Raw genomic sequence first — 14093 nt, forward strand, 5'->3', positions numbered from 1 at the left:
GGACGTGAAAGACATGTACCGCAATCAGATTGTTGAACTGGTGTCAAAAATCGATGAATTGCAAAAGAAGCAACGGGCTTGATGAGTTTTTTATATATGCTAATGGTCTATATTTGTAAATACGTCTCAGCGAATCCTATAGAATATCTCTCATTACTGAGTCTCTTTTTCCGCCTTTATCCGCTTATTGTTCAAATACTCTGTCATGGCAAGCATATTGGCTACTTCTTCAGCCGACGCATTGCCGTGAGCCGTCCATCGAATTTTGCAATTTTCATCCACTAGAAACACGTAGCCGATGTATTGGTTGGTCATATCCAGCATTTTACGTGATCGGCTGATGTCTTTCATCAGAAACACGTAATTTGGTTTGCGGGCGTCGGGAAGATTACGACGAATACTGGGTACAAACGCTCGCAGTAACAGCTGTTTCAAGAAATTCTCTTGCACATTCAACTATCAAAAAGCACCGAGAATAAGAATCCGCTTTCAGTCATTGTCTCTTCTTTTGGTATCCTACCTCGACCACCTGTACACCCTCGGTATTTCCAAATTTTTGCAAGAAAGGATTAATAAAGGAATTCACATGAGCCTAGAAAATAACAATATGAGTATTAAAAAAAAAAGAAGGATGATCTTTCACAGTGCCAAAGACCTACCTCGCCAAATTTGGCATAAACAAATGTCATCAGCGATACTTTGCCCAGCAAAAGATCGGTTGTGTGGACGGTGTCCTTTGAGACATTGAATCCTTCATAATCAGGCATATAGCCTGCTTTCTACAGGGATAATCATCATTCAATGGACTGTATTTGTTTATCATGGCAATAATATACACTTACTTCAGCACTGGTGAGCTTATTGGATGCATAATACATTTTGCCCTGAGTTTTTCGCATCTCTATCAACGAGTATGAATGGTTAATACTCGTAGCAAGCTAGAATTTTTTTTTCCACTTACCGTGTACATCAGCAAAGTAGGATTTGGTCGCTTCTTCAACCCTGGTAAAATCCAAAAGTGAGCATGACCAATCAAACCATTATGCAGATTGTGAATAAAGCTTACAAATGACGACGTTCTGCAGCGTGAGCTGCAAATGCTTTCTCGTAATCCGTAAAGTTTTTAATTTTCTGTGTTTTTCGTTGGAGCCAACTGCTTCTGTCAGCTACAGGTGGATCGCGAAGACCCAAAACGGTGGGAGGATCACGCAGTGGTTTCCATTCATCGACTTGTTGTTCTTTCTTGTTGGTCGAGTCATCATTTGCTTTGGTGGCGAGGCATCTTCTTGCTGTGGGAATAGTCGCGCGAGCAAGCGTGCGGTAACTAGTAAGTTGGAAAGCACCAAAGGTACGGCCGAAACGAGTCAAAGAATTCATGGCAGTGAACAAAAAATGTAGACAATGAGTTCTGGGCTTCGTGCCTTTTTTTTTTACTTCAATTTGGTGGCTGACACAAGGAAGAGCAGGGTAAGGTTTCCGAAAGAAAAGCGCTGATGCGGAGAATGAATTTCCTGATCAAGGCCGCTTGGGTGCTTTACCGGATTACAGCTCTTTTTTTAAAGGGGGTTAAAAAGGCGAGCAAACGCAAACTTATCTTTTCTTGAATCCTCGAGCGAGTCTGCAAGCTTCTCTCTGTTCTCCAAGATTCGGTTCATATCTGGTTTATTGGCAACGGTGCTTGGTGGCGCTGCAGCAGGCACTGATGACCAACAACAACAAGGTAGATCATCTCTTTTCGACGTACTTCTGCACGTCCAGATGATAACCAAGAAAGCGTAGATGTGCAACTTCAGCATTTCAAGTTGATGCGCATTGTTGGTCGCGGCACCTTTGGCAAGGTAACATTATGAATATAATTCGACTGGTGAATGCTTAACTTTAATCAGGGACAGGACAATAGGTGCGGATCGTCGAGCACCGTGAAACGCGCAAATTATACGCATTAAAATATATCAGCAAGCTAGAATGTATTCACATGGATGCGGTACGAAATGTCATCAAAGAACGTACTATTCTCGAGCAGCTTGATCATCCTTTTCTATGCCGATTGCGGTTTGCTTTTCAAGATAGCGAGTCCTTATACATGGTCTCCGATTTAATGTTTGTAAAAAAAAAAAATGCAATACCAGAAATGACAAGAGGATGGCATTCATTTTCCTTTCTTAGGTTAGGAGGAGACCTGCATTATCACATATCACGCACAAGTTTCTCCGAGGATGTCCTCAGGTTATGGTTTGCCGAACTAGCTTCCGCTATCAAATATCTGCACTTCAACCGAGTCGTTCACAGGTAATGCGATTTGATTACCTTTTTCTCTGAGAAAGAAAAACATTTCCAGATGTGAAAATGTGAAATAAGGAGCTTACTGGTTGTTATAGAGATATCAAACCTCATAACATTCTGATGGATGACAAGGGTCACGTTCATCTCGCTGATTTTAATATTGCAACCCATCTACATTCACACCGCTTATTAACTTCTAACTCTGGCACGGCTTACTATATGGGTAAGAAAAAGAAATTCCACCGTCAGATAGAACTTGAAGCTGGTGATGTATTAATTATCTATAATGTATTAGCCCCGGAAATGTTCAAGGGCGGAGGGTACAATGAAGCAGTGGACTGGTGGGCTTTAGGTGTGACATTGTATGAATGCATTTATGGAAAGGTATGTTCGTTTGTCAAGGCTAGACTAGTATGTGTATGTTAATCGGTGCTATATAGCGCCCCTTTGATCATGAAACGACCGAGGAATTACGATCGGCCATTCGAAGAGGGCACATCCAATACCCCACAATCCCTGGGCGTCATGTTTCCGGAGAATGTTTAGCAGCTATTCAAGGAGTAAGCAAAAGGATGGCACCACCCACTGACACAGCAGTGTTTTCGGTCTCGCAAGATTGATTTCCTTATTTTTTTTGGTATAGTTTCTAGAGATGAATCCTGCCAAGCGACTAGGTCAGGGTCATGCAGGCTGGACCGCTTTGATTCGGCATCCTTTTTTCAGATCGATTGATTGGCAACTCTTGGAACTAAAAGCGCTGGTACCTGGTTTTCAACCTCCATCCGATCAAAACAACTTCGATCTTACGTATGATATCGAGGACCTGTTACTCGATAACCGATGCACCCACTCGAAACAACCGGGCACGATGTGGAACAAAGATAAACCAGGGCAAAACGAAAAAATAGAGCGTGAAATGAACTACATGGCAGACAACTTTAAGCCTTTTGATTTTACCATCTTTGAAAAATACGAAGGTTTCAAGGATCCTATCAATATGACGGTGGGTGAACCCCCCGATTGGGTGAAGCCTGCATTTGAAGGAGCGGATCAGGGCGATTTACTACCTATCAAACATGTCACCATTGACGACGACGTTGTATGCGGGGATGAATCTACTGTATGGCGAGGCATCAATCGTTCAGCGTCGACGAGTAACTTAGCAGCACAATCGGCCGGGCTGGAACCGGATCATGAGTGGCGACGGCGGAGTCTCGGAACGTTGCGCAAACAATCGGAATCTACAAGTCTTAGTGAAGAATATGCAATGTCGTTGCAAGGAATTCGAAAGAAACAAAGTACCCGTAGTTTCCGTGAACGACGCGAACGAGACCGAAAGAGTATAGTACCTTTCAATCCAAATTATAATGACCCCCATAACAAGCCCGTTTCATAATGTGATATCCAGTGACCGGAATCGATGACGGCCAACCCCGCAAAGCACCAAGGAAAAACTACCAAGCCCAAAGATTCCCACCTCCCCCAAAAAAGAAACAGCAAAAACGCTTAAAAAAAAAGAGAGAGAGAAAAAAAAAAGGATTGAGGAACAGACTGATGATCGCTGATAACTACCTCGTCCTCTCCCTGCGCGGTCGAAATTCTGTATTGTGATACCCTTCCTGTGTTTGATGATTCGTCCTCTAGACTTTTGGACTATTTGCATTTGATCAAATCTATTTCCTTCTAGATAAAATAAAGAGGAAAACTCAAAGATCTCCTTTAATCATGTGATGTCGTACCTGTGCGCACGGGTCGTGGATAGAATAAAGTACTCCCTAAGTTATTTTATATAAAGAGAGATCATCTTCTGATCAAATCGAGCTTACTCTTATGTCTCATGTGGTACAATTATCACAGACATGGTCTGCGATCATGAGATTGATAAGGCGCTTAAAATGAACAAGCTCAGGTGAGTTATACAGGGTGCACTCACGGATCCTAGACCTTTCGGATACAGACGCCCAGGCCACCATTGACGGATATTCCATTTTAGAAACCGTCCCTGCCCTGGTTTTTTATATTACAAAAGAAAAAAATTCGGATATAAAAAGTATTGCCTTCAACTTCTTATGCCATCTCAGTTTCTTACATTACTCTGTCCTCTTCTCCCCCTCTCATTGGTTTCTTTTGTTTTTGTGGTGTTTTTTTTTTTTTTCTGTATTCGTAAATTTCCGTTTGATATTCCATACATTATTGACTGATATCAACCATGATCCATCATTTGCTACCTGAAGAAAACGGAATCCGTCCCTGCCACCACGTCCTTCCCAAGGAACTCTCCCGTACCCAGACATTGGTGGCCGAAATCGAGCACATTCACCAGCACCTAGTGGCTGCTGCGTCTCTTGAACCTGGTCCTCATGTGAATCTTATTTTCACCAAGCTTGTCCAGATGTGTATCACAGTGCATGATCACAGTACCGTCACTGCCGTACTTCGTCATCCTACGATCCAGGGGATCATGCCCTCATTGCGACGACTGTGTTCCGAGGGCGAATACCTGCTCGAACGACACTGGGCTGAAGAACTAGTATACCTTGCGCGTCATGACCGCCAGCTATGCAATATAAAGCAAGGCACCGAAACTGACCACGGCAGCGTCGTACAAGACATTTTGTCGAGTTTCGTGTATTATGACAATTACCAGGGATTGACACGGCTGGAGCTAAATGCGCTGAAGGGCGTGGGTGCAAGGCTGAGTCATATTACTTTTGTGGGGAGCGGACCATTGCCAATGTCGAGTTTCCTGATGGCGCTTCAGTCGGATGACATTAAACGGATCGACAATATTGATAAAAGTAAGGAAGCCATCGTGATATCGTCGCAACTGTCCGATGCACTGGGTCTGCAGGACAAGCTCAGGTACTTTGAGCAAGAGGCCGACAGCTATCTGGGGTACAGCGAAGCGGATGTGATTGTATTGGGAGCGCTGGTGGGTAATGACGGTACCGAAAAGACGAGTTTCCTATGTCATGTTGTCTCTCAAATGAAGTCAGGTGCTGTAGTGCTGGTTCGCAGTGCGCACTCGCTTCGAAAAATATTGTACCCAAGTATCGAAGCTTCCCAGCTCAGTATCTGTGGTCTCGAGCCTCTGATCGAGTTGCATCCGCATAATGATATCGTCAACTCCGTTTTGATCGCCAGACGTATCTAAATAAGCAATCTTACTGTTCTGTAATAAACATTGAAAATCATTTATTGCCAACAATATCACCTGATCACGCGCCCTACAGGTTGTTTAAAAATGTTATGACCTGAAAGAGCTTCCTGGACGCTTTCTACATAAGCTTGTGACAGCAAGCACTTTTAGAGTTGAAATATCGCATCAGTATTACCAAGTTCTCAATAACGCTCATAATGCGCTATTATCTTACATCGAAATTCATAAATACGCCAGGGAACCCTGCGCTATTACCAGGAATTCTAAATATTCTGCCCCAAAAGAGAACAATACACCGGATATTCGCGACCTCTAAGCCGACTGCCATCTCCTCCACATCTTATTACTCTATCATGGCTTATAGAGCGACGGTTACTATTTGAATATGTATTCGACTGCTGTATAATCATGTAGACTAATCTCGCGCAGCAGACGTATATTATGGTCGGTTGCGCCTGGCTGAAAGAAACCTGTTTCAATAGGTTCATGACAGATGGCACTTCCCTAATTTTCTGTATTCTGTGTGTTTCATTTTATTTGTGATGCATGCTTTTACTTTACCTCATTGTCCCTTATCCTCTTCCCAGGTGTATCTTCAGACGCATTCGTGTTTTGAGTATTCTCCGATCTTCCTCGTTGCATGAAGTATATATGCCACAAATCTTACTTGGATACAAGGTGCGCCGGTATCGCTGTTGGTTTCGATGCCAACCAATTAGACTCTCCCCACCGACTCCAAGCAAGGAAATAATAATAAGCAGAGACTCGGAAAGGGTGAAGTAAGCCTGGACGCAGACAAAACATAAATCTCGTAACAAAAGAAAACAATAAAATCAATTCTTTTTGCATGTGTATCTTCCACCCCACGCTTTTTTATTATATTATATTTTATTTAATTGAGCTCTTTTCACATAGATCTCAGGCGAGCAATAGTCCGCAACAGCATGTGTTCATTCACCCTTTTAATAAAAAAACTGCTGCCCTACGCTTCATGAGCATTTTCCCCTTGTTTTTCCCAAGTGTTTTGTTACAGTAGCACTATTTCCCATCGATTCCCAGGCGAGCAATAGCCCCGCAACGGACGTGTGTTCACACACCCTTTAAATAAAAAAAAAACTTTTACTTTATTTCTCTTACGGCAAGCTCCAAGCTATGAAGCCAATGAATAAAAAATAGAATTTCGAAATACAAAAAAAAGTCAGAAGAAAAAAAGGAGCAAAAAAATTGCTCACTACAGGGGTCGAACCTGTGACCTTGGCGTTATTAGCACCACGCTCTAACCAACTGAGCTAAGCGAGCACCCTTTTTCCGCTCTTCATCACTTTTTTCTCGTTTTTATAGCGGGGAAACTTTTAGCCGGAATTACACCTGTTCCACCCACACTTAAATCCCTTCCATCCATCATACATCCTTTGCCATATCGTGCATCCACCCCCTACCGACCTATTTCTGAAGTTTGAAATCGTTACCATCGTTCTTCTCTGAGATATCTCCAATTCAAGAAAAGTGTATCAAAGAAACACAACGTTAATTTCAGCCAGTTCCATCGCCGAATCTCGTTTTCCGGCAACCGCTTCGAAACTCGCATCGCCTTCTGTGTCCGGACCGGACTCAAATTTTGAATTTCGCTCGCCGACGACGCATCTCCATCCGATGTCCACAACTTCCCCTGACCAATTTGCGGCCATGCAGGCCCAAATTAATTACCTGACTGCGCAAGTCACTACGCACCGTACTGAACTCGACCAGATCCGCCACCTACTCGAAGAAAATCAGCAACTCCGTAATGAAAATGCCCAGTTGAAAGCCCAACTTGCTGCCGCTACCGCTAGCGTTTCCACTTTCTACTCCAAGCCTACTGTATCCACTTCTGCCCCTAATACTGAGACTGCAACCCGCCCAACTTCAACCCCTTCTGCACCCATGGGTTCTGACGCCTCGCAGTGGGCTACAGTCACCAAAAAGTACCGTCCTGTCCGACCTAAACCTAAGCCCAAAACTCGGGCTTCAGATGCTCGCACCTTTCAGATTACCGACGGCCCAAGTGGCTTCCAGTACTTGTATATTCCTCGATCTCGCCGCCTTACCCGCCACGAAACCCGTACCCGTCTTCGCCGTCTGGGCGTTGATCCATACCGTGTGCTTGACATCACTTTCCCCGTTCGTTCTGTTGTCGGCCTCCTGATCCATGTGCAATACCGTGCGCTCGTAGAGGAGACCCTCGGTCAGCATAATATCCTGGTGATCCACGACTTTGATCCCTGTGACCCCATCCACATGGCTGATCCTGAAGTCAAGCAGATGTCCCTCGCAGATCAACAAGCGTTTGCTGAGTCTCTCCATTCTGCACGATGCGAAAAAGCAGTGCTCCGTCTTCCATATCACCTTGCCTCCCCCATTGCCCGCTCTTTCCTGGAAGCCAACATTTTCGATACTGATGATGTCTCTCGTCTTCTGAGTCGCTGTCGTGGTGCTCCTGTGCCCCCTACCAACACTGATACTACCGAGAAAGACGACACTGATCCTGATACTGATATGGCCGACGCCAAACATGAACGCGCACCTGCCAGCAATGGCAAGCTTTAAAAAAAAATGATTAATCAACACAACACATTCACTCCTTCTTCGTCAACCTCGCTTGCCACTCATCTCCTAACGCTCCCATCTCCAACCCCACCTGTTTCCACCACCCCCTTTCGCATCGGCTTATGGAATGCCAATGGTCTCCAAGCCTCCTTAGTCGATGACATCCTCCAACACTGCCAGTCCTTTTCTCTACTTTTTATCACCGAAACTTGGTTAATCTCTCCAGCTCGACTCCGTACTTCTTGGTCCCAGTACCATTTATATGGTAGCCCTGTTGCGGGTAATTTCCGTGGTTCCCATGGTATTTCTGCTCTTGTTTCCCCCAGCTTTCCTTTCCACATTCTGCAATTTCCCATACCGTCTCCACATGCCCTCGGGCTACAGATCGGTACCTCGTTACGCATTATTTGCCTGTATCTGCCGCCCTCTCTGTCCTCTGATGAAGTCCTTGCTACCTTGAACGCTATCCCACTGACCCAAGACACTATTATTTGTGGCGATTTAAATGCTCGCCTGGGCCCCCTCACTGGTGACCATCGTTCAAATACCCGCGGACCCCTCCTCCAAGACTGGGTGGAAGAACGCAACCTTCAAATCCTCAACATCTCTTTGGCATACGGCATTCCTACCTTCCTCAACTACCGGAACGACCAGCTCCATAGCAGCATCGTTGATTATTTCATTACAAATATGCCTCACCTTTCGTCTTCATCGCTCCACATCTATTCTGCTTTGCATCTTGGCTCCGATCACAAGCTGATGGCCTTATCCTTCCCGTACCGTGACCCCAATGCCTCGGTCAACACGATCCCTCCTTCTTCATCAAGTCGCCGTCTCTGGAACCTCTCGCGCTTGAACGAAACGGACGTACACAAGCTGTACATTGATACTTTTCGCTGCCTGTCGGCACCTCTCTCTACCCAACTCCGGGACCTTTCCCATGATCCGCCTCCTACCCGACCCCCGATTGACCAGCTGAACCACGATCTTAACGATCTTATCTATACTGCATTGGACAAATCGGTGTGCCGGCGTGCCCCTCGGCCTCCTTCCTGGAAATCGTTTTGGAATGCAGAGCTACAGGCTCTTGCTGACGAACGTGAACGTTGCTACCGTCGATGGCATCGAGCCATTGGGCTTGACAAAGTCCCCTGGTGGGATCGCCTCCAACATGCTGCTGCCCGTTTCCGATGTGCTGTGCGTTATGCTAAGCGTCAGGCTTGGCGTGCATTCTGTGATAAATTGGCCCGCGGCGATTTCTCTCGTGCAACTGCGACCGTCAAAAGTATCCGAAACCGCCGTAACCAACAGGTGCGATTTACACATCCCGATGGCCCTGCGGTTGGTGCCCAAGTCCTCCGCAACCATATGGCGAACGTCTACTCTGGCCAGCATCTGCCAATTGCCCGACCTCCTCCACTGTCTGCCACCAGCCAATCGCTTCCCTTCGACATCGCCTCTACCTCTCTCTCGCACACGTTTACCAAAGAGAACATTATTGCCACCTTGAAACGCCTATCACAACGAAAAGCCCCAGGTCCCGATGACTTACGTGCCGAAATGTTACTCCCGATCGCAGACTCTCTTGCCCCCTTGCTTGCCCACCTGTTTACCATTTGTACCCAATGGTCCTATACTCCCACAGTGTGGCGTCATGCTCAGGTAGTTCCTATCCACAAACAAGGTGCCCCCAACGACCCTGCCCACTTTCGTCCAATTTCTCTGACCTCGATTGTACGCAAACTTTTCGAGATGATTCTCTTACCAGCATTGGAAATCACAGCCCCATCCCTGGACGTCGCACAAGGCGGTTTTCGACATCAACGTAGTGCCCTGGATCAAGCCCTCTGCTTGCACGACTTGATGCGCGCCTACCGAGATCGTCACAACCACTACCCTGTTGTTGCTTTCTTGGACATCAAGGCCGCTTACGATACTGTTGACCGTCGAATTGTCTGGCAGACCCTCCTTGCCTCTTCCACGCCTCTTGTACTCGTCTCGCTTCTAGCGCACATGTTTGATGATGTCTCCGTCACAGTTCTTTTGCAAAACCATGCCTCCACGCCTTTCACCCCATCTACTGGTGTGCTACAAGGCTCCGTCCTCAGTCCATTTCTCTATTCTTTATATATTAACACTCTGCCTGCTCTTTTGCGCTCTGCCGCCTCTCTTTCGACCACCACAGTGCCCTCCATTTCACCATCGCGACCACCTCTCTATGATGCTTCTGCGCCCAACGGCTTGCCGTTTGGACCCATCCCATCTGACAGTGACCCCATTGCCTCACCGACTCCCATCAACTGCCTGTTGTATGCGGACGACATCGCCTTGGTTGGCTCGGCTCGCGAGGTACAACACATGCTCACTCTTGCTGAAACTCATGCTCATGTCCTGGGCTATAAATGGAGTCCGCCAAAATGTGCCATCCTGAATGCACCTGTACCCACTTCTCGTAGCTTTGTCCATCTCTCCCTGTATGGTGATATGCTCCCTGCAGTGGATGAATTTATATATCTTGGGATTCCGTTCAACTCCAAAGGTCTCGCCACTTCTGCTTTGATCCGACATCGAGCACGCAGCACTTTTTTGGCCATGTCCCAGCTTAACGCTATGGGTCTCAATCGCAATGGCTTCCCACTTTTGTTTTCAGCACGAATCTACGCAACTTTCATCCGGCCCAAACTGGAATATGGGCTTGCTATCGCCCACTTACTCCAAAAAGATTATAAAGAGCTTGCACGTGTCCAAGACCGATGCCTTCGAATGATAGTGGGCGGCCATAAGAGTGCTTCTACTCAAGTGCTGGTTCACATCTGCAACCTCCCGAGCATGTCATTCCGCGCTGATACCTTGGTCCTGAAATTCTGCCTGCGGATGAGCTACCTGCCCGATGATTGCCTCATGCCTCTTGTTTCTTCGTCTGTGCGTTTGTCACTGCTGTCACGCCTCCAAGAACGTCCAATTGTGGTCGATCATCCTGCTGAACAGATGTCTTCCTCACGCCTTACCACATGGCTACGCAATTATCGGCAACGTCACTTCACTGCTTTCCTGGCCAGTACCCAAAGAGTTCTAATTCGAGCCTGCCGCCCTACCCTGATAGTGGATCCAATACTCTACGTCCCTGCTTCGCGAGCTGATCGTAGCCGCTTAGTGCGATGGCGTATGGGCTGGCTACCGGGGAAACCTCGTCCTTGTCGCTGTGGCTTCAGTACTACCACCCGTTCCCATCTCATGGAGTGCCCTGTTGTCCCTTCCCAACTTTGGTTCTCCCTTCCATCCTGTGTTCCAAATTTTCCTGGCGTTCGCATTGATTACGTTTTGAATCAACTGCCTCTCTCACGTTCCGCCTCGGCACCAACTTATTGGTCAGACCTTTGCACCATCCTCTGGCACTTTGACCAGCTCTGTAACCCTGACGGAGATTACACAAGTGATCCTACCCCCGGCCAAGTCTGGATAGACCTCTCGCCTCCTACTGCCTCTCGCGAATCGCGCCTGGAACTGCCTCTGGCATCTTCCTCCCACTGCGACACCATCTAAGCACGTTGCGGAGGGGACCATGTAGTGAAAGGTAGCTTAGTAGCCTGTGTTCCTCTACTCTCTCACCCTACTTTTTTTCTTCCATCTTTTTGTGATCTATAGATGTTTTTTTCGTTTTATTTCTTAATTGTCCCATAGGGTAGCCGATATCGATTTCATAATCATTAAGGCCATACCCCTCAATAAACATATACATTTTCGACTGAGCTAAGCGAGCTTTTTTAGGAAAAATCAGAACTTGCTATATGACACGAAAGTATGTGACTGCGCTTTTGTGACGATTCTGGTCACATTTCAGCGGTCTGATTGGCTGTTGATATAATCACCTTCCATATCTAGGCGGCGGGTGTTGAAATAAGGGCTATTTTCTTGCTTGTTATTAATGTTTCCTCGGGATTTGACTTCAGTTCTTGATACGGCAGCTTTATATGCATTTTGTTCATGGTTTTGCGTATTCTATGTAACTGTAAATGAATAGACGTTAAGCTGCAAATGGATATCCATTATGGAGAATGCAGCCGTACTTTTTCACCGCCCTGTTCATCGCAGCTTTCGCTTTCTTTTTTTGGGATCAAATGCAATATGGGCAGTGCGTCAAATTGGATTAGCAAGCTTAGAGTACTCGTTTTTCTCTTTCGTCGGCGTAATGGGTATGTCGCACGGCTGATTTGGTTATTCTAAATTTATTTAGCATTAGGGAGCCGTAGGCCTCGAAAGGAAATATTCGACGATTCAGATTAGCTACTCTGTCTGCTCGATCCACTGAGCGTGCTCGATTTGGGTGGTTGCTTGACGTCTCAGCGAAACAGGCAGCGATATACTTTTTGAGCTAATCGTTTGCTTGCAGCGCTAAAAAAATAAAAAACATCGGTATTACAGAATCTTTGAAGCATGAATGGCGGAATCATTCAGAACTTACCTTTACGGGTTGGTGCTGCTTTGTCCAGTTTAACACTGGCAGTTCCCCACTGTGTGAACCAATCGTCCTGATCTTGTTGGCTCGAAGAGGTCGGAGGTAAATACCTCTACAGCTCGAAGATCTACTCGCTGATTGGAAACATTATCAAACTACAAAGATTTTAAAGCGGCTGTAAGCGATGTTGCTCGTCAGTATCCTTTTGCATCTTCGACAAAGAACAGCGACGCACGGCCATTGGCATTGCAATGTGTCGCGGGCGCTGTCTTTCGTAATAATCATTTCGTTACCAAGAATTAGACAAACGTTCGCACTAGTTTTTGAACGGATTGTCCCTGGAACTGCAGAGAGCAATATTGGACGATCACCAAGGTACATAACGAGCATAACCATCCTGTTGCTTCTGTTGCTTCTGTTGCTTGTGTGTGCTACCAGCCCCGTTCGTTGTCTCACGAAACGCAAGATACTATGAAAGTCTGATTGAAAGCTGCTGTAAAACCTAGATGGGATGGTAGCTGTCCGGTTGAAAGAAGGATCCACAAAGATTACCGAAATAGACCTGCGCAACTTTTAAGTTGAATTATTCCCTACATACATCAACAACAAAGTGTTGCAGCTCATCGATTTTTTTTTTTTTTGAAGAGAAGTAATACATGGTTTCCTACAAATGAGGTCATCAATAGAAGGTGATAACTAATGTAGGCATTGTGGTTTTTCGTTATCTCAGTGTTGTTTTCTTTTTCTTTTTTTTCAGTCTATCCCAATGTAATTATTTATTTTATAAATTTCTATTAGCAATTTCAGTGCTTCCAATAATGCTTGAAAGAGGATTCTATCAACTGGTTCGTAATATCGTGACATCCACTTAGCCCAACTACACAAAGATGTCGTGCCCGTCATTGAGTGGCGTGCACATCACATGAGCTCTACAAAATTTAGTGCCGGAGTGTCGTGTCCGTGCACGGCCTGATGTCACCCCCCTCCAAGACGGACTTGGAAAACCTTTGAAGACTGATTTTTTTCAGTTTTTATTTGCATTTGGTAGAGTCTTGCAACAAATCACAAATAACAACAAGATATGGCGCACGTATTCCCCGAACTCAAACCTGCATACTCAACGTCGAGAATGAAAGTGAAGCAGTAAAATAAAGATTACCATGCGAAAAAGCCATATCAACCTATCAGCCTCAGCATTGAAAATCCGTCTTAGAGGGGGGGGGGGGACAGAAGAAATTCGCGTAAAGAAAAGCCCCTATTTGATTGGGTGGAAACTCTCAAGTGCCGGACACGTCAATGTTTGTGACGGCGATCCGGGGCGGCCTAAAAGTTGATTTTTTCTTTCTCGGAGGTGATGAAAGTTTTTTTGTTTGATGCCGTCAGTTTAAGAAATTTTGTGGATTGTTCTAATATCCAAATATTTCGGATAGCAGAATTCTGAAAGTAATAGCTTTTGCAAGCGGAATTAACCCTACTGTGTTCTCTGCAATTTTGTTCGTCGCAGAATCATAAATGTTAGACAGTGGAGAGGGTTTACAGAGGAAGAAAATGACTCATGATTATAAATTTCGCCATGGAAGCTGTCGTATTGCGGCAACCGAGCTCTAA

The 14093-nt window shown here is 45.7% G+C and overlaps 4 protein-coding genes and 1 non-coding gene across 5 annotated transcripts; 3 read left to right on the forward strand and 2 right to left on the reverse strand.

Annotated features, from left to right (window-relative positions):
- Positions 1–39: 39 nt before the first annotated feature.
- Positions 40–1746, reverse strand: BYT42DRAFT_237208 (ATPase assembly factor ATP10). Its single transcript, XM_051562648.1, has 6 exons — positions 1067–1746; positions 962–1002; positions 843–901; positions 660–779; positions 521–592; positions 40–456 (listed from the first exon to the last, which is right to left on the reverse strand). Exons 1-6 carry the CDS (start codon positions 1375–1377, stop codon positions 154–156), a joined length of 906 nt encoding a protein of 301 aa, XP_051426310.1. The 5' UTR covers positions 1378–1746; the 3' UTR covers positions 40–153.
- A 32-nt stretch (positions 1747–1778) lies between these two features.
- Positions 1779–4127, forward strand: BYT42DRAFT_631485 (kinase-like domain-containing protein). The gene is made up of 7 exons (XM_051572452.1): positions 1779–1838; positions 1901–2100; positions 2167–2289; positions 2379–2506; positions 2579–2667; positions 2724–2843; positions 2927–4127. Exons 1-7 carry the CDS (start codon positions 1806–1808, stop codon positions 3677–3679), a joined length of 1446 nt encoding a protein of 481 aa, XP_051426311.1. The 5' UTR covers positions 1779–1805; the 3' UTR covers positions 3680–4127.
- Positions 4128–4419: 292 nt separating this feature from the next.
- On the forward strand, positions 4420–5491 carry BYT42DRAFT_560293 (Nicotianamine synthase). Its single transcript, XM_051567223.1, has one exon. The coding sequence runs from the start codon at positions 4493–4495 to the stop codon at positions 5435–5437; it is 945 nt and encodes a 314-aa protein (XP_051426312.1). The 5' UTR covers positions 4420–4492; the 3' UTR covers positions 5438–5491.
- Positions 5492–6668: 1177 nt separating this feature from the next.
- BYT42DRAFT_t48 lies at positions 6669–6742 on the reverse strand. The gene has a single exon. It is a non-coding gene; the product is annotated as a tRNA-Ile (tRNA).
- A 354-nt stretch (positions 6743–7096) lies between these two features.
- BYT42DRAFT_543793 (uncharacterized protein) lies at positions 7097–8029 on the forward strand (the record flags this gene model as incomplete). Its single annotated transcript, XM_051565720.1, has 1 exon — positions 7097–8029. The coding sequence occupies one exon, from the start codon at positions 7097–7099 to the stop codon at positions 8027–8029; it is 933 nt and encodes a 310-aa protein (XP_051426313.1).
- Positions 8030–14093: the final 6064 nt, after the last annotated feature.

The sequence above is a fragment of the Radiomyces spectabilis genome, assembly GCF_025331425.1.
Source record: "Radiomyces spectabilis strain NRRL 2753 chromosome Unknown BYT42scaffold_3, whole genome shotgun sequence".
NCBI classification, from domain to species: Eukaryota; Fungi; Mucoromycota; class Mucoromycetes; order Mucorales; family Radiomycetaceae; genus Radiomyces; species Radiomyces spectabilis.